Here is a 20,103-nt window from a genome sequence, read left to right as displayed (position 1 = left end):
TAGTAGAGACGGGGTTTCACCATATTGGCCAGGCTGGTCTCAAACTCCTGACCTCAGGCAATCTGCCTGCCTCGGCCTCCCAAAGTGCTGGAATTACAGGCGTGAGCCACTGCACCCGGCCAACCTTCTTTTATCAGTTGTGCTTTTGGTGTCATATTTAAGAAACCATTGCCTAACTCAAGGTGATGAAAATTTATATGTATGTGTTTGTATAAGAGTTCTATAGTTTTTACTCTTTTATTTAGGTGTATTATCCCCTTTGAGTGAATCTCTGTGTGTGGTGTGAGGTAGGGAATAACATCCCCATTTTACAGATAAGGAAACTGAGACACCAATTGGTTATGTGACTTGTCTGTGGTTACACAGCTAGTCAGTGATGTAGTCCAGAATTTGTACCCAGGCCACTGGGCTCCACAGTTGGCTGCCAGCCCTTAACTTGTTCTCAGAGTTAGAGTAAGAATTCTTGAGTTTCATTCGCAGTCAGCTGCTAATGCATGGTTTCTTCCAGCTTTAATTTGCTCTCAGTACCAAGACTGTACATTTCCCCTGGTCTTTTCTGAAGCAGGCCTCTATCCCAGGAGTATGTACCAGGCATTATGTATCAACAGTGTCCTCAGGGTCCCCTGTGTCCCCAGGGAGCAGGCCAGGACCTCAGAGCTGTAGGAAGCTTTGTTGTCTTCATTATCTAGAAATTAAAAGCCGGGAGTTGGAGAATTCTCAGGAGCCCTCTCTCCTTCTGATGAAAGAACACAAACATCCTCATGAGCCACCTGCTAATGCATGGTGTCCACCTGGGTGGCTGCTTTTCTGCACAAGGAGAAGTCTCCAAAGCCCCCTTCCTTTTCTCTGTGCTGTGGATGATGGACTTTGTACATTAGCTCAGAGCCATTGTTGAGCCTGTCTGGGGACCTGGGTATCTTTTGTCCTCAGTGGTTCCTGTGGATACCAGCCAAGCATTCCTGGGGGGAGAAGATTCTTGGTATTAGGGTAGAAGAGATTCTTCTACTAGAAACTCCATCCATCCCTTCCTGTCCTCCTACCCACCACCACTATCACTATTACACAGCACTCACACCATTGTGTTGGGCTTCCTGTGTTTTGGTGTATCCTGCTCTAATTTATGTATTGCCTGAATTAGGCCATCCTTTACTGGGCTGAGAACACTCTGATTAAACTTAAATTTCTGCCAGGCACAGTGACTCACTCCTATAATCCCAGCACTTTGGGAGGCCAAAGCAGGTGGATCACCTGAGGTGAGGAGTTTAAGACCAGCCTGGCCAACATGGTAAAACCCCATCTTTACTAAAAATACAAAAGTTAGCCATTTGTGGTGGTGTACACCTGTAGCCCCAGCTACTCGGGAGGCTGAGGTAGGAGAATCGCTTGAACCTGGGAGACGGAGGTTGCAGTGAGCCAAGATTGTGCCACTGTACTCTAGCCTGGGTGACAGAGCAAGACTCCATTTCAAAAAAAAAAAAACAAAAACAACAAAACCCTAATTTCTCTCAAAAAGGACATTCATTTGTTCTGAAGAGACTTGTTTCAAGGTAGCAAATTGAGTCGTGTTTTTTGTTGTTGTTGTTGTTGTTGTTTTTTTTTTTTTTTGATGGAGATTTGCTCTGTCGCCCAGGCTGGAGTGCAGTCGTGTGATCTTGGCTCACTGCAGTCTTGACCTCCTGGGCTCAAGCAATCTTTCTGCTTCAGCCTCCTGAGTAGCTAGGACTATAGGGACATGCCATCACAACCAGCTTACTTTTTGTATTTTTGTAGAGATGGGGTTTCACCATGTTGCCCAGGCTGGTCTCGAACTCCTGAGCTCAAGCTTCTGCTTGCCCAGGCCTCCCAAAGTGTTGGGATTACAGGCATGAGCCACTGAGCCTGGCCTGTAGTTGTTTTTGAAATCTATTCAGAACCTGATTAGTTTGTATCTTTCTACTATTGAACCCCAAATCAAAGATTTCATTACAGCCAAATATTATTATGTCACATTTAATTAAAATAATCGTGTGCTAGAATCTTGGGTTTTTGAGATTAAAGGTTATTTACTTATTTATATTTGAGAGATAGGGTCTTGCCCTATCACCCAGACTGAAGTGCAGTGGTGCCATCATAGCTCACTGTAGCCTCGAACTCCAGGGCTCACGCCATCCTTTCACTTCAGCTTCCCAAGTAGCTCACAATACAGGTGGGAGCCACCATGCCCAGCTGGTCATTCTTTAATATAATTTTTTTGTTTTTATTTATTTGAGACAGAGTCTTGCTGTTTTGCCCAGGTTGGAGTGCAGTAGCACCATCTTGGCTCACTGCAACCTCTGCCTCCCAGGTTCAAGCGATTCTCCTGTCTCAGCCTCCTGAGTAGCTGGGATTACAGGCACACACCACCAGGCCCAGCTAATTTTTGTATTTTTAGTACATATGGGATTTCAGCATGTTGGCCAGGGTGGTTTCAAACTCCTGACCTCAAGTGACCCACTGGCCTTGGCCTCCTAAAGTGCTGAGATTACAGGTGTGAGCCACCATGCCCAGCCTGGTTATTTGGTTATTCTTATTTTTATCTCTATGTACGTATATATGTATGACACAGTCTCGCTCTGTCGCCCAGGCTAGAGTGCAGTGGCACCATCTCGGCTCACTGCAACCTCTGCCTCCCGGGTTCAAGCGATTCTCCTGCCTCAGCCTCGTGAGTAGCTGGGATTACAGGTGCCCACCACCACGCCCAGCCAATTTTCGTATTTTTAGTAGAGACAGGGTTTCACCATGTTGGCCAACCATGTAGCTAGGACTACAGGCGTGTGCCACCATGCCTGGCATTTCTTTTAGTAGAGATGGGTTTCACCATGTTGGCCAGGCTGGTCTCAAACTCCTGACCTCAAGTGATCCGCCCACCTTGGCCTCCCAAAGTGCTAGGATTACAGGTGTAAGCCACTGTGCCATGCTTTTTTTTTTTTTTTTTTGAGACAGGCAGGGTCTTGCTCTGTCACCCAGGCTCGAGTTTGGTGGCAGGATCTCAGCTGCAACCCCCTCCTCCTCCCGAGCCCAAGTGATCCTCCTACCTCAGCCTCCCAAGTAGCTGGGACTACAGGCGGCACCATGTGCAACTGATTTGTTTCACTAATTTTTGTTTGTTTGCAGGGTTTTGCTATGTTGGCCAGGCTGGTATTGGACTCCTGAGCTAAAGTGATCTGCCTGCCTCAGCCTCTCAAAACGTTGAGATTATTGGTCTGAATCACTGCGTCCAGGCAGTAAGTTTTTCTTCTTTTGAGACAGTCTCTCTCCGTCACCCAGGCTGGAGTGCAGTGGCATGATCTCAACTCATTGCAACCTCACCCTCTCGGGCTTAAGCAATCCTCCCACCCCAGCCTCCCAAGTAGCTGGGACTGTAGGTGTGTATCGCCATACATGTTAATTTTTGCATATTTTATAGAGATGGGGTCTATGATGCCCAAGCTGGTCTCAAGTTCCTGGACTCGAGCAATCCTCCCACTTTGGCCTCCCAAACTGTTGGGATTATAGGCGTGAACCACAGCAACTGGCCCATCACTTTTTTTTTTTTTGAGACGGAGTCTCGCTCTTGTTACCCAGGCTGGAGTGCAATGGCACGATCTTGGCTCACCGCAATCTCCGCCTCCCAGGTTCAAGTGATTTGTCTGCCTCAGCCTCCCAAGTAGCTGGGATTACAGGCACCCGCCACCACACCAGGCTAATTTTGTATTTTTAGCAGAGACAGGGTTTCTTCATGTTGCTCAGGTTAATCTCGAACTCCTGACCTCAGGTGATCCGCCTGCCTCGGCCTCCCAAAGTGCTGGGATTACAGAAGTGAGCCACCGTGCCTGGCCCTGGTCCAAGACTTTTTAAAATTACATGTGAGGCCCGGCGTGGTAGCTCATGCCTGTAATCCCATCACTTTGTGAGGCCAAGGCAGGCAGATCACCTAAGGTCAGGTATTTGAGAACAGTCTGGCCAACATGGCAAAACCCCATCTCTACCAAATAAAATTTGATGGGCGTGGTGGTGCACACCTATAGTCCAAGATACTCCAGAGGCTGAGGCAGGAGAATCACTTGAACCTGAGAGGCGGAGGCTGCAGTGAGCTGAGATTGCCCCACTGCACTCCAGCCTGAGTGACAGTCTCAAAAAGAAAAAAAAATTACATATAGACTGTTAGCCAAATCCTGACTAGTCTTATTTAGTAGTCTTACGGCTACTAAATACAGAATGAAATGGGTGGGACTGAGGAGAAAGGGAAGGAATTCCAAGATGAGAAGCAGGGGTGCAATTAAACTAAAAGCCTTACCCTCTTGTGTTCTCTGTAGACATTCTTTTGACCTAGGCTGTTCTCCATGTCCTGGGCTCAAGTGGTCCTGCCTCGGCTTCCCAAAATGCTGGAGTTATAGGCATGAGTCACCGTGCTTGGCCTAACTTTCTCTTATGTCTGACAGAAGAGTATGGGAAGAAATGGAAAGGGCACGTTGGAGTCACCCAGGCTCTAACCCCTACTCACCTCTCCTCCGGTACCCTGTGCTCCAGGTGGGTGTCAATCCGTCAATCCTCCCAAGAGCGGGAGTTTCACAAAGATGGGGACAGAAAGCGGGCAGTGTTCACCCTCCTTCCTACCATCTCCACTGGTACATTTGTTGCTTAAAAGCACAGATGGAGGCCGGGTGCGGTGGCTCACGCCTGTAATCCCAGCACTTTGGGAGGCCGAGACAGGTGGATCACGAGGTCAGGAGATCGAGACCATCCTGGCTAACATGGTGAAACCCTGTCTCTACTAAAAATACAAAAAATTAGCCGGGCGTGGTGGCTGGCACCTGTAATCCAAGCTACTCAGGAAGCTGGCGCAGGAGAATGGCGTGAACCCAGGAGGTGGAGCTTGCAGTGAGCCGAGATCGTGCCACTGCACTCCAGCCTGGGCGACAGAGCGAGACTGTCTCAAAAAAAAAAAGCTGAAATCTTGGCCCAGCCACTCACATGCTGTGTCACTTACCTCTTGTAGCTCAGGACTGCTTGAAATAACAGCAGCCATACCCTGTATTAACGTTCTATGGATTAAATGGGCTAATGTAGAGTAAGAACTTAACAGAGTTTGTTTCATAGCTCTTCGCAGTGGAACATTAGGCAGCTGAAGAACGAACTGATACAGGGTGAGTTCCAGTGCTGTCATGTTACATAATGGTAATGGACCAATGTGGTATTTATTGAATTTGCTAACTAACTCTACCGTGGTTATGTAAAAGAATATCCCTTTCCTAGACGACTCATACTTTGTGACCGTGTGAGCAGAAAAAGATGAGGCAGAACCGTGGGGAATCCAGGTGAAAGGCCATCAGGGAGCTCACCACATTGCACTTTCCAGACGAATGGAAACTATTTTCAAAAAAAGAAGAGGTTAAAAGAAAGAAATGGTAGTTCTTAGTTTTATTATAACCTTGCATTTTCTGGCAAAAAGATAAATCTAAACTGGGCACACAGCTCAAGTGTCAGCCTTGAGATGACCTAAGCAGCAAAAATTTGGCCTATTTAATAAAATGCACAGGAGCTCGCAGCCGCATTTATTAGAAAAATATTATCCTTCGGAAATTCCTTTCTTGAAGATTGGCTCCAGGCATTGTTCTTTTTGTTTTTATCCAATTCCCCTTCCTTGGCAGGCAGCCAGGCGCTCCAATGCTCACAGGCCATGGGACAGTCCAGTTCCCTGCAGACCCAGCAGGGCGTGGGCGGGCAGAGCCGCACCATGAAGTCCGCCTGTTATTTCCATCGGGTGGTCCTGGAGACGACTCGGGAAATGGGTCACCGGAACGCCACAGCGGCCAGACGCCCATCCAATTTGCCTGCGGGAACTTGCTCTTCACCTTTTCTTCACAAACTTCTTTCTGGAAGCGTTGGGATTTAAGCGTCTCCGCCCAGCTCCCAAGGTGCTGTCCCGGACCTGCAGGGTAGCTGAGCGGCTGGAGATGTCGTTCTCGACAAAGGGCGACACCCCGGCGATGTAGTCAGGGGCGAATACGTTGGTTTTCTGCCTGGCCTTTCGGGAGAGTCGCAGCTGAGGGAAGCGCTGATCCTCGGTGAGATGGGGGTTGATGGCGTATTTGCCCCCTTTGGGAGTGGGAAGCGAGTACTGGAAATGAGACAAGGAAGGGCCATTAGAAGGGGAGCCACAGTCACACAAGGCCACGGCTGGTAAGGTGCAGCCAACCTTGCAGATCCTGGTGCAGGCAGATGACAGCGGGTGGTAACTGACTGCCTACCATGTGCCACATGTGACATGCCGCCGCCTCCCACCTGATTCCCACCTCAATTCACACATGAAAAACCCAACACGGTATTTGGACTACATACGTTCAGCTAAAGACAATACAGAAATAGAAATACAAAACATTCCAGTGTGTATTTACACACACATGTATGTATTTCCTAGCTCTGTCCATTGTAGCCAAGATGCAATGACACCACAGGGCAATAGACACACCCAGTCCCCAGATCTTTACTTCTAAAAACCATCCTGCATCAAAAACCAGAGCTCCTGAGAGAAATGGCAGATTCTGGGGCACAGGCAGGAGACGGCTGAGTGTCTGGGAACTTCTTGTTGTGCCATAAAGTGTTCAAAGAGTACCTGGGATCTGTCAAAAGAACACAGGCTTCCACTGGCCACACATGGCACAACGAGAGGCTCAAAATGACAGGGACAGATCACAACCTGTAGACTATAACAAAAATCCACAAGACCACACTCATAGAAATCAATAAATGGGACTAAAAGGAAAGTTGCTCTTTAGAATACCAGGTCATAAACACGGAAGGAATGACAGAAAATCACCATTTGGCAATAATCACTATAATAACTGTTTCAGGCAACTGAAACAGAGAAATAATATATACATAGTCTCTTTCTACAAATTAAGTATTATAAATAACTTTACAGGGGATGAAGGTAGCAGAAGTCACTGAACCAAGTGATCAAAGTTAGTATCACCAGTAAATTAGACAATTATCATTTACCCACTGAAACGAAGTCCTGAGAAGCACACATCAGGGGTGTTCCTGCCAAAACTGCATAGCCCCCATCTAATCCAATCCTGAGGAAATATCAGACACACCCAAGGAGAGGGACGTTCTACAAAGGAACGGGCTCATACTCTTCAAAACTGTCAAGGTCATCTAAGACAAAAGACTGAGAAAGGACCCCAGTAGAAAAAAGACGAGATGACTAAATGCAACGTTTCATCCTAGACTGGATTCTGGTCCCAAAAGATCCCCTTCTTTTGTCAGAAAGGAAATTTGTGGAACAACTGGCAAAATCTGGATTTGGGTCTGCAGATTACACATTGGTATCACGGCAATGCTGATTTCTTGATTTTGATAATTATACTGTGGTTACATAAGATAAAGTCCTTGTTTCAAGGCAAAAGGGCATTATGTGTACAATTTACTCTCAGGTGGTTCAGGAAAAAAATATGTACATGTATCAAGAGAAGGCAGATGTGGTACATGATTAAACCTTGGAAATCCGGGTGACGGGTAAACAGGAATTATTAGCCGGGCACGGTGGCTCGCGCCTGTAATCCCAGCACTTTGGGAGGCTGAGGTGGGCAAATCACCTGAGGTCAGGAGTTTGAGAACATCCTGGCCAACATGGCAAAACCCCATCTCTACTAAAGATAAATTAGCCAAGCATGGTGGCGTGTGCCTGTAGTCCCAGCTACTTGGGAGGCTGAGGCAGGAGAATCGCTTGAACCCAGGAGGTGGAGTTTCAGTGAGCCAAGATTGCGCCACTGCATTCCAGCCTGGGTGAGAGTGAGACCCTTTCTCAAACAACAGAAAAACCCCAGGAATTGTTTGTACTGTTTTTACAACTTTTCTGTAAGTTGAAAATTATTTCAAAATTGAAAGTAAAGGTTCTTCTCATGCACATGTGGCTGTTTTACTGCTGGGAGAGGCCAGTGTCACTCATTCGTCCTCCAATCCTTCCCTCCCGATTCTCTGCGTCGGCAGCTGCTGCGCATCTAGCCCGTCTGGCCCTCTCTTCTGTGCTGTGCTTTCCACGCCCGTTCCTCTCTGCATCATGGGCTTCCCGAGACCCTGCCCATCCTTCAACTCCTGCACAAATCTAACCTCCGCCTTACTCCAAATGAGCTCCCCCTTCGTGAGCCGCTACCGTAGCCTTTCACAGCTACTGCCCGAATGACAGGTCGCTTCTCATGAGATGGCATCTGTCACACACTCTCCCCGCTCCGTCTTGGTACCTACGTCACAGGCTTTCAATCCTCGATCTTGCAGAAACGACTAGACTAGGTTTTCTTTTGTCCTTTCTGTTCTTTTTGACTCTGGTGTTGGGAGGGGACTGGGAGAGGTGCCACTCACCCGGAGGCCACGGGGGTTCAGCACCTTGGGGTTGCGGGAGAAGTGCATGTGCAGGGTGCCGTCGTCGCTGATGGTCACGGACACTTTCTTCAGGGTCTTGTTCCCACAGTGTGAACAGAACACTCGGCTCATGTCAGACGTTGTCCTGGGAGACACAAAAGGAGATGGTCTGTACCAAAGCCACAGGCAGCAAACGCCTCCCCAGAGCACAAGGTGGGTCTCGGGCCTCAGGAGAAGAAACAGGGAAGGGCTGAACCGCACCACACACATCACAAAAACGGAGGCCACTGAAGCTGTCAGCAGAGGGCCACCGCGTCCCTCTGAGGGACAGATAAACCACAGGAGGGGCGGGTAAGGAAGTGTGCAAGCGAGCAGGATGCAGTTAGGTGAATCCCGAACCCTTCCTACACACCGCCAGGCCCTGTTTTGTAGGGTTCACATCACTAGTCCTGGGAGGATGGCACCATCTCCATTTTACAGATGGGGAAACTGAGGCAAGTTAAGGCAGCTTGCTCAAGGTCACCCAGCTGGTCCATGGCAGATAAACCCAGGCAGTCTGGCTCCAGAATCAATGCCCTTCACATCACGGCACTTTCTCGAGGGGCACCTCGTCACACCACGAGCTACCTTCTCTCCAAATGTCAGCCTGGTTGTTAACTCTGGAGCAGCTCTGGAGGCGGCAGAGCATATTAATGAGTGAGACAGGAAACACGCTGCTGTGGCTGAACTAAGCCTGGGCACTGAGGGCAGAACCAAGGCTTCCCCCGCCTATGCACTCAAGCCCCGACAGTGGACCCTCGACAGGAGAAAGCTGCTGCTGTCAACGGCAAAGCAGTGGCCCTGGTCCCTGTCCTTCTGGAGTTCTCCATCAATTCCCAATGGTCAAGACACAAGAGCTGTGTGGAACGGCTGGAGAAGCCAAATGCCTCATCTGAAGTCTCTTGTGAGTGAACTAAGCACCTCGTAACAAGTGTTGGGACCTAATTATTTTGTACATCAAACTGTGCACTCACGGGGCTAATCTGACAAGAATGAAGAACATTCCAAGTGTTTCTAAGAATTGAGTGTTAATCTGGTGAATTTAGTGCTTCTATAACAAAGGACGTTGGAGAAAATGGAATTTTATAAAGCCAGGAGCTTTACTGTCATGAGCCTGAAACAGCAAAGGGACGTGAAGCTTCAGAGGAAGGTACGGGCCGCTCTGAGTGGCTGGCGGCCACTAGCAGAGCCAGGGTGGCTGGCGGGATGGGGCCCCAAGCCTGAGTGCTGGGTTATGCTCAGGCCTTCAGGGAATGAGGCTTCACACAGGCAACTCCCCACCCGGTGGAAGAGCTGGGGACCCAGAGAGGCAACTCTGATGATTCAGAAAGTTCCTCATGGGCCTCTACAACAAGGGGCACCACCAGATGATCTATGTGATGCCCCCAGACCCAGCCTGAGCCTGCAGAATGGCAGATGCCACCCTAAAATAGGTCCCCAGGCCACACTCCACCAGCAGGGCTGCGGCAGAGGCTCTTCCACGCCTACCAGGCGGTCTCCAGGGTCCCAGAGGCCTCTCTACAGAACACCAGCCCTCACCACAGGAACCAACTCAAGAGTCAGAAAAGCAACGAGAGGTCAGTGGTCAAGAAACTACCAGTTCACCCGACAGGCACGCTGCGTATGTATCAGATACCACAGAGTCCTTGACACGACTGTCTTCCTAGTTCCTCACAACCGCCTTCTCAATCTTACACAGTGAAACCCTGTCACTACTAAAAATACAAAAAGTTAGCCAGATGTGGTAGCGGGTGCCTGTCGTCCCAGCTACTCAGGAGGCTGGGGCAGGAGAATCACTTGAACCTGGGAGGCAGAGATTGCAGTGAGCCTAGACTGTGCCACTGCACTCCAGGCAACAGACAGACTCTGTCTCAGCAAAAAAAAACAAAAAACCCAAAAAACCAAAAGCAAGAATCTGGGTCGGGCACAGTGGCTCATGCCTGTAATCTCAGCACTTTGGGAGGCTAAGTTCGGCGGATCAGAGGTCAGGAGATCAAGACCATCCTGGCTAACATGGTGAAACCCCGTCTCTACTAAAAATACAAAAAATTAGCCAGGCGTGGTGGCGGGCACCTGTAGTCCCAGCTACTCGGAGGCTGAGGCAGGAGAATCACTTGCATCCGGGAGGCAAAGGTTGCAGTGAGTAGAGATCGCGCCACTGCACTCCAGCCTGGGCAACAAGAGAGAAACTCTGTCTCCAAAAAAAAAAAAAACAACAGAAAAAAAGAATCTGATAGGTGGATGGCTCACACCTGTAATCCCACCACTTGAGGAGGACAAGATAAGAGGATTGCTTGAGGCCAGGAGTTAAAGACCAGCCTGGGCAACATAGTGAGACCTCGTCTCAAAGAAAAGAATCTGAAGCACAAAGAAGTGAATCAGCTTTTGCAAAATCACACCGGCAGCTGGATTTGAACCCATGTACTCTTCTTTTTGTAAATAGAACATCTCTCAAGTAAAAGCAAACAAAACACAACAAACCTCCATGTATCCGTCACCCCCCAGCTTCAAAAACTATCAATTCACGGCCAATCTTTTTCATCTCCACCCCCACCCACTCCTTCTACTTGTGGATTATGTCAAAGCAAATCCCAGACATTCCAAGGACAAACATTTCAGTATGTACCGCTAAAGAATGAGGCTCACTGTTCCACAACCCATGTCCCTAACCCCATGCCACTGAGATACGGTGGGAGGTCACTGGCAACCTCTGTCCCCAAGTTCTCAGTGCCCAGGTGGAGACAGAACCCAGGCCCCAGAGGAATGACGAGGTGGAAGAAACACACATAACGTAGGGCTCCCTTTAAACAAGTCTGTAGAAGAAACAGGAAGAGTGGGCCGGGCGTGGTGGCTCACACCTATAATCCCAGCTCTTTGGGAGGCTGAGGTGGATGGATCATTTGGAGTCAGGAGTTCAAGACCAGCCTGACCAACATGGTGAAACCCCGCCTCTACTAGAGACATACAGAAATTAAATTAGTCGGGTGCAGTGGAATGTGCCTCTAGTCCCAGCTACTTGGGAGGCTGAGGCAGAATTGCTTGAACCCAGGAGGCAGAGGTTGCAGTGAGCTGAGACTGCACCACTGGACTCCAGCCTGGGTGACAGAGTGAGACTGTGTCTCCAAACAAAAAAAAGAAACAGGAAGAGTGTTCCACAGAGGGCAACAGGGCCAGGTCACCAGCCACATACTTGAAACAGCCGTGGCAGCGCAAGATGTAGCTCCGGGCCTCACGAATCAGCATGCCGTTCACCGCCAGCACGTGCAGCCCCATCTGCAGCAGAACATTCTACAACCACAAGTTAAAGAAGAACTCAGTTTTCTTTTCACATTAATTTTGTAATTACAGTTAAAGGAACTTCACAAACCCTGCATTGCCCATATTCCTTGGCCTTTGAGAAGGAAACTCAGCCTGGGGAGGCCTCTCAAGATGTGTAAACGAGGACAAAGACCCAGGTGTCTTTCTAACACCATCCTGGAGACTGTGTTCGTCATTTTCCATGACCTGTCATTAGCAAGCTCTCTCAACAGACATTTTGTCAGGGCCAAATATACTCATTGCTGGGCTGAAAACCCTCTCTCCCTGTGTTAAGAACCTGACTGACCACATGGCATTATATATACTGAAAAAAAAAAATCATAAATAGTAAACTTTAAACATTTAATGTACTATACAAATGTTGTCATTATATCACGATTGTCTAGCCTCTAAGCAAGACCAAGAATCACCAAATGGCACAGGTGGTTTCCAGAACCAAGAAAAGCAGCGCTGCACAGCATCAGCTCCGTGTACATCTGTACATTTTGGTAGGACCACTGCTGATGACATGTGTGACACACGGCCCAGGCCCACCCTACCCACCTGCATGGCGAAGTCTGTGGTCACGCAGCCAACCCGCACGTCCTTGGGGACGTCGCACTGCTCCAGCTCCTGCTGGATCTGCTTGATGTTACTGGGGGTTATCCAGCCACCCCCGTCGTCATCGCTGTCATCTTTTCTGTCTTCAAACCCGTTTTCTTCCTCCTCCTCCTCCTCACTTGGAACGTCCTCACCTCTGTCAATCTGAAACATCAACAGACCTTTCAAACCCCCAGCCCACAGCAGCAGCGTGGGAGAAGTTGAGCTGTCGTCAGAAGACCAAAAGTCAAGGCCTCACCAGCAGCTCCTGCAGTTCATGATCGATGTTGGGCAGAGGGTTTCTCCAGAACATGAAGGAACTAAATTCCAAGTTCTCAGGCTCACAAGCTGGGTGTCCTTTTTCTGTTCCTTGTAGGGGTTTAGGCTGAAATTAAAAGAAACAATTTTAAAACCTGAAAATTCATCTGTAGCCTCTCAGGTTACAGATGAAATCACATATGTCATATAAGTCAGATCAGACAGGGCTGGACAAACTATGTTATTGGTCCATGTAAATTTAGTTCACTGTGAACAGATAACTTAGAGAGATGTGACATGTTTCAGAAAAGAGCATTTAGAGCCTGGCTTGCCTAAGAAATTACCTTGGAGGGCAGATGGAAACCAGAAATGTGCAGAGGTGTTTCTGGGTGCTGAATCGATGAGCTCACTTTAACCTTTAAAAAAACAAAAAACATATTTTACCTCTTTATCAAAATTAAAGATATCCAGTTTTTTTTTTTTTGGCCGGGCACGATGGCGCACGCCTGTAATCCCAGCACTTCGAGAGGCCGAGGCGGGCAGATCACCCAAGGTCAGGAATTGGAGACCAGCCTGGCCAACGTGGCGAAACCCTGTCTCTACTAAAAATACAAAAATTAGCCGGGCGTGGTGGCAGGCACCTGTAATCCCAGCTACTCAGGAGGCTGAAGCAGGAGAATCGCTTGAACCCGGGAGGCGAAGGTTGCAGCGAGCTGAGATCATGCCACTGCATTCCAGCCTGGGCGACAAGAGCGAGACTCTGTCTCAAAAAAACAAAAAAAACGGATGTCCAAATTTTTTTTTTTTTTGAGATAGGGTCTTGCTCTGTCACCCAGGCTGGAGGGGAGTGGCACAATCTTGGCTCACTGCAACCTAACCTCCGACTCCCAGGTTCAAGCGATTCTCATGCTTCAACCTCCCAAGTAGCTGGGATTACAGGTGTGTGCCACCATGCCCCACTGATTTTCATACTTTTTAGTAGAGATGGGGTTTCGCCATGTTGTCCAGGCTGGTCTCAAACTCCCAGCCTCAAGTGATCTGCCCATCTCAGCCTCCCAAAGCGCTGGGATTACACACAGGAGCCACTGCACCTGGCTGACATCCAATGTTTAAAAAAATCAGAGAATAAAAATAAAAAAATAGCTGGGTGCAGTGGCTTAGGAAGGCTGAGGTAGGAGGATTGTTTTGGGCCAGGATTTTAAGACCAGCCTGGACAAAAGTGACACCCTGTCTCTATAAAATAATTTTAAAATTAGCCAGGCATGGTGGTGTACACCTATAGTCCCAGCTACTCGGGAGGCTGAGGTAGGAGGACTGCTTGTGCTCAGGAGTTTGATGCTGTAGTGAGCTGTGATCAGCGCCACTGTACTCCAGCCCAGGTGATGACAGGATCCTGTCTCATTAAAAAACAAACAAACAAACAAAAAACAAGTGTGGTAGTTCATGCCTGTAATCTCAGCATTCTGGGAGGCCAAGGTGGGAGGATGGCTTGAGCCCAGGAGTTTGAGACCAGTCTGGGCAGCACAGTGAGACCCCATCTCTCTTAAAAAAATTTGAGGGTAGTTTCAACTAGTGCAAAAATATGAGTCCACCATAGTTTTGATGACTTTAGGCATAGAAGATTAAGCAACTATTTGTCAACACTACTGAAAATGAATTATTATTAGGTTAAAATTTTTAACTGCTAAAATCCTCTGGCTTAGAAATAGACAATGGGCGCAGGCACAGATTTATCAGTCTCTTCAACCTAGCCACAGTGGGTAAGACCCTAAAAGCACAATAGGAAGTCAAAGTTTTGAAGGAAGCAAGGTTTGAAAAAACACAAGTACTTAGTGTTCCTTCTTTTTTACCTGCAGAAGGCTCTCTTTTTTTGAGACAGGGTCTTACTGTCACCCAGTCTAGAGTGCGGTGGTATGATCACAACTCACTGCAGCCTCAATCTCCTGGGCCGAAGTCATCCTCCTGACTCAGCCTCTCAAGTAGCTGGGACTAAAGGTGCACACCACCATGCCCGGCTAGCTTTTTTTTGTTTTGTTTTTTTTGTAGAGATGGGGTTGCCCAGGCTGGTCTCAAATGCCTAGGCTCAAGTGATGCTCCTGCCTTGGCCTCCCAAAGCCCTGGGATTACAGGCATAAGCCACAGCACCTGGCCAGAAAGAATTCTGTTTTTTTAAAAAATTATTATATACAGATATATAGATTTTTATTCTTTTTGCATTTTCCAAATTTAAACAACCTTTCCCAAAAACCTACAGATCCAACGAGACTAATCAGGAGGCTGAGGTGGGAGGATCACTTGAGCCCAGGAGTTCTGAGACCAGCCTGGGCAACACAGCTAGACCCTGGATCAAGGAGGGAAAAAAAAAAGGGACTGAGACACATTTGCCAATTGCAATGTATGAACCTCATTGGGATCCTGATCCAAACAAACAAACTCTTTAACATTTACAAAATAACTGGGGAATGTGAACGTTGACTGGGTATTTGATAACAGGCATTACTATTAATTTTGTGTAGGTGTAATGATGGCTTTAAAGTTTTTAAGAGTCTTGATCTTTAGAGACATACCAAGAAATATCAATCAGTGAAATAGTATACGATGTCTGAGTTTAAAATACTCAGGGCTGAGGCCGGGCACAATGGCTCACACCTATAATCCCAGCACTTTGGGAGGCTGAGGCGGGTGCATCACCTGAGGTCAGGAGTTCAAGACCAGCCTGACCAACATGGCGAAACCCCGTCTCTACTAAAAATACAAAAATTAGCCGGGTGTGGTGGTGGGCACCTGTAATTCCACCAACTACTCGTGAGGCTGAGGCAAGAGAATTGCTTGAACCCGGGAGGCAGAGGCTGCAGTGAGCTGAGATCACGCCGTTGCACTCTAGCCTGGGTGACAGAGCGAGACTCCATCTCAAAAAAAAAAAAAAAAAAGTACTCAGGGCTGTGGATCAGTGTAGATGAATACAGACTAGCTATGAGATAATTGGAGGGGGGATGATGGGGACCCTGGGTCCATTACATTAGTCCTTCTACTTTTGTATACCTGACAGTTCCCATAATACAAAGCTTTTAAAAACCCATCCCCTTGATTTACCTTCTGTGGTTCTTGTTTTAGGTGAGACACCCCAACAAACTCTGCTTCCAACTGGTATGTGAGCGCAAGCACTTGGATGTCTGTGGCAGAGAGGCTGGGGTAGTCTCCTGTTTTCTTTGAAAACTCAGTCACTGTAAACAACAGATTTACATCTTCAGTTAGAGGTAAAAAGCCATATGACCTTGGATAACCAATGGAAGTATCAAAACAATTTAGAACGGATCACTATGTCATGAATTAACACTTTCATCCATTTTCTGACCTTTTCCTACTCGCAGTTGAGAAATTTGTATTCTCCACCACCAAGATTCATGCCAGTTAGATTTACTGTAACACCCTTATCAAATGCAGAGGAAGGAGCAGAAAGTTGGCTGGGGCCAGGCGTGGTGGCTTACGCCTGTAATCCCAACACTTTGGGAGGCCGAGGTGGGCAGATCACTTGAGGTCAGGAGACCAGCCTGGCTATCGTGGTGAAACCTGTCTCTAATAAATATACAAAAATTATCCAGGTGTGGTAGTGGGGGCCTGTAATCCCAGCTAGTCGGGAGGCTGAGGCAGGAGAATCGTTTGAACCTGGGAGGCGGAGGTTGCAGTGAGTCAAGATTGTGCCACTGCACTCCAGCTTGGGTGACAGAGTGAGACTCCTTTTCAAAAAGAAAGAAAGTTGGAGTGTGGTGGCTCACGCCTCACTACAGGAGGCTGAGGTGGGTAGATCACTTGAGGTCAGGAGTTCGAGACCAGCCTGGCCAACATGGTGAAACCCCTTGTCTCCTAAAAATACAAAAGTTAGCCAGGTGTGATGGCATGTGCCTGTAGTCCCAGCTACTCGGGAGGCTGAGGCAGAAGAATCACTGGAACCCGGGAGGTGGAGGCTGCAGTGAGCCAAGATCGTGCCACCGCACTCCAGGCTAGGCAACACAGCCAGACTCCCACCTCAAAAAAAAAAAAAAAAAAAGTTTCAGATTTAGGAGCATTCTGGATTTCAGATCCAGTATGCTCAACTTGTAATTGTAGTAGTCTATGAGGAAACAAAAAGCATGTGCTTAATGCATAATAAATGTCAGACTGCTGTTATTCTCCAGAGTCGTCCATAATAAACACTTAAAATTTCCTGAAATTAACAGAAAGATGTCTCCTGCTACCCTGGTACAAGGAACACTAGGTATACTGCTCTTATTTCCTAAAAAACAGACATTAGCAGCAACGAAAATTTACTGTGCACTTACTGTGTACTAGGCACTGCATTAAAAGCTTTATGTGTTAATTCATTTCATCCTTTGCCAATCTTCAGAAGTACTATTAGTATTTCCTCAGAAAGATTTAGTAAGTTGGCAAAGATCACAGAGCTACTAAGTTGGTGGAGAAAATTGTAGAAATCACAAACAGAGGAGGTAACATCATCTCCACTATCAGCCTCTAACCTCTAAAACACTTCCAACCACTGAGGGGCCTTTCCTGGGTATCACCTTGATTCCCAACAAGAGAACAACGCTGACTCCTAAGCCAAGAGGCAATTTTTAAATTTTCTTTTTATTTTTTTTGAGACGGAATCTCACTCTGTCGCCCAGGCTGGAGTGCAGTGGTGTGATCTCGGCTCACTGCAACCTCCACCTCCAGGTTCAAGCAATTCTCCTGCCTCAGCCTCCCAAGTAGCTGGGATTACAGGAGCACACCACCACGCCCAGCTAATTTTGTATTTTTAGTAGAGGCAGGGTTTCACCATGTTGGCCAGGCTGGTCTCGAACTCCTGACCTCAGGTGATGCGCCCGCCTCGGCCTCCCAGTGCTGGGATTACAGGCCGTAAGCCACTGCGCCCAGCTTAATTTTCGTTCACATTAATACAATGCCTTAAAAGCATTCCCTTTTTAAAGCTCTGCCAGGTGCAGATCTTTATATCCAGTCATCAGCCTAACCTACTGAAAAGAAATGGACGAGAGTAATAGCAAGAGATCCAAGCTCTTATTTTAAATCCAAATAAATTTATTGCGTGTCTGCAAAGTGCTTGACACTGTGCTGACTGCCATATTCCTCAGTTCATGCTCACTGCAACCTTGGAGACAGATACCATTTTTATTCCCATTTTGCAGATGAGGTAAACGAGGCCCAAACTTGAATGCTATGCCCGAGGGCATACAGCTAGTTACTGGCTGACTCCAGACCCAGGAAGCCTCTCCCCCACCACGATCTCCTAGAAAGTGCTGGCTCTAAATCTACTGCTCTGATAAGGCAGCTAGACCCCAACTCGCACCCAACTGCGTGCCACCTGCGCCCTGGACCCCAGCTTCCCGTCAACACTAGGGCAGAGGCACTCACCCAGCCGCACGTATTCCGGTAAGGGCTCCTTGAACCGCAGCTCGTAGGGCAGGACAGCGAGCCGCCTGCGTGTGGCCTTGTCCCGAATCTCAGTGACCACCTCCCGGATGGTGTAAATGTTCTTCCCGATGTCCTGCGGACAGAACGCCCCTGCTCAGACCCGCCCGCACCAAGCAACGCTCCGCCCGACTCCACGCACTCCCGGAGGGGCGGCCAGCCTAGATTTCTCTCGTCCCAGAGGGAGCTCCCCGTACCTGCAGAGCCGCATCCCGCAGGAAAGCCCCAGCATCCGCCACAACGTGCTCCACTGGAGCCATGTTGGCTGTGTGAGCGGGGAGCGCGCATGCGCACGGAGTTTGCGCCGGCTCCTATGTCCAAGTCTGGGCCTCTGGGAACCAGGAAGAGCAGCCGCGACTTGGCTGCGCCTCCTGGCGGCCGCGCCAGCACCTCCCGGCTCTACCCGCGCGCACGCGCAGCGACACCGCCCGCATAGCCAGAGAAATGTGGGCGGGGTCAAACCTTGGGGGACACCTGGGAAATCGGCTTCAGCTTCTAGACCTTAGCGCCTTCTTTACCTTTGAAGATAAAACCTGCCAGGTGTAGTGGTGCGCGCCTAGAGTCCCAGCTATTAATGAGGCTGAGGCGAAAGGATTGCCTGAGTCCTGGAATGTGAAACCAGCCTGGGCCACATAGCGAGACCCCCATCTCTTCAATAAATAAATAAATGTAAAACCTGTATATATTCTTATGGTTAAAAGTCAATCAATACAGATTACCTAATTTCGTTATCACAGCACCCCTATGAGATAGGTAGTTTTTTTTTAAAGGCTTAAAATGTATTTTAATAGGTCGATGCTGCATTACTGCTCCAGTTTTCAGAAAAACTCCAAATATATCAGAGACAAATAAAATAACAGTACACCAATGAAAAAAAGGCACAGCGTGACTACCTAAGATAGGCGAGTCTAAGAGCTACTGTCAGACCTTCAGTATACAGTAACCCGGTTCCCAAGATTGTACTAGGCCTATCAAGAAAAGCTGTGAACAGCAACATCATAGACACAAAAGGGTCATTCCTGGGTGTCCTCACCCAAGAAAAAGATGGAGGCAAGTTAACACAACATTTTTTTTTTAAAGATATACTAAAATGAAAATCTCTAAGAGAAAATGTCTTCTTTAGGACATGAAGGGGTAATATATGGGATATAAAAGAACCATATGTATGTTGTTTGTGACCTCTGTGGACGTTTGCCTGAATTCTCACCTGGGAGTGAATGGAGCAGTGGGGCTAAGGTCATTGGGGGATGTTTGGTTTTTTTTTTTTTTTTTTTTTTTTTTTTGAGACGGAGTCTCGCTCTCTCACCCAGGCTGGAGTGCAGTGGCGCGATCTCGGCTCACTGCAAGCTCCGCCTCCCGGGTTCACGCCATTCTCCTGCCTCAGCCTCCCGAGGAGCTGGGACTACAGGCGCCCGCCACCACGCCCGGCTAATTTTTTGTATTTTTTTAGTAGAGACGGGGTTTCACCGTGGTCTCGATCTCCTGACCTAGGGATCCACCTGCCTCGGCCTCCCAAAGTGCTGGGATTACAAGCGTGAGCCACCGCGCCCGGCCGGGATGTTTGGTTTTTGTGATGTATGTGGCAGTTTCTCTGGGACTGGGGGAGTGTAAGGATAAGAAAGCAAGTGAGATTGGGCACGGTGGCTCACCCCTGTAATCCCAGCATTTTGGGAGGCCGAGGCGGGGGATCACAAGGTCAGGAGTCCAAGATCAGCCTGGACAAGCTTGAACCTGGGAGGCAGAGACTGCAGTGAGCTGAGATCGTGCCACTACACTCCAGCTTGGGCGACAGAGTAAGACTCCATCTCGGGGGTGGGGCAAGCAAATGAAACAAGATGGACAAAAAAAAAAAACAACAAAAAAAACACGGAATGATCAAGATTAATGGGCTCTAACTGGATCTACTTTGCCATGGTTTCCCCAGGCCCTCAACAATCACATCTGAGACTTCAGGAATGCACCACACAGAACTGATTAAACCATATACCACATAGAATTGACTTCTTTAATACCACCCCTCCCTTGTCCTCTGCCTCCAGCATACTCCCTAGAGTAGTACAGGCAGGGTAGATCTAACTATTGGAA

The 20,103-nt window shown here is 48.2% G+C and overlaps 1 protein-coding gene across 1 annotated transcript; it reads right to left on the bottom strand.

Annotated features, from left to right (window-relative positions):
• Window positions 1–5,403: 5,403 nt before the first annotated feature.
• On the bottom strand, window positions 5,404–18,336 carry NOB1 (NIN1 (RPN12) binding protein 1 homolog). Its single transcript, XM_003262952.4, has 9 exons — window positions 18,216–18,336; window positions 17,962–18,094; window positions 15,649–15,779; window positions 12,900–12,971; window positions 12,557–12,682; window positions 12,262–12,462; window positions 11,591–11,688; window positions 8,362–8,506; window positions 5,404–6,118 (listed from the first exon to the last, which is right to left on the bottom strand). Exons 1-9 carry the CDS (start codon window positions 18,276–18,278, stop codon window positions 5,849–5,851), a joined length of 1,239 nt encoding a protein of 412 aa, XP_003263000.2. The 5' UTR covers window positions 18,279–18,336; the 3' UTR covers window positions 5,404–5,848.
• Between the last annotated feature and the right edge of the window lie 1,767 nt (window positions 18,337–20,103).

Source organism: Nomascus leucogenys, chromosome 2, assembly GCF_006542625.1.
Source record: "Nomascus leucogenys isolate Asia chromosome 2, Asia_NLE_v1, whole genome shotgun sequence".
NCBI lineage: Eukaryota > Metazoa > Chordata > Mammalia > Primates > Hylobatidae > Nomascus > Nomascus leucogenys.
Note: the sequence above shows the minus strand (reverse complement) of the source record. Positions and strands in the feature narration are given on the sequence as shown.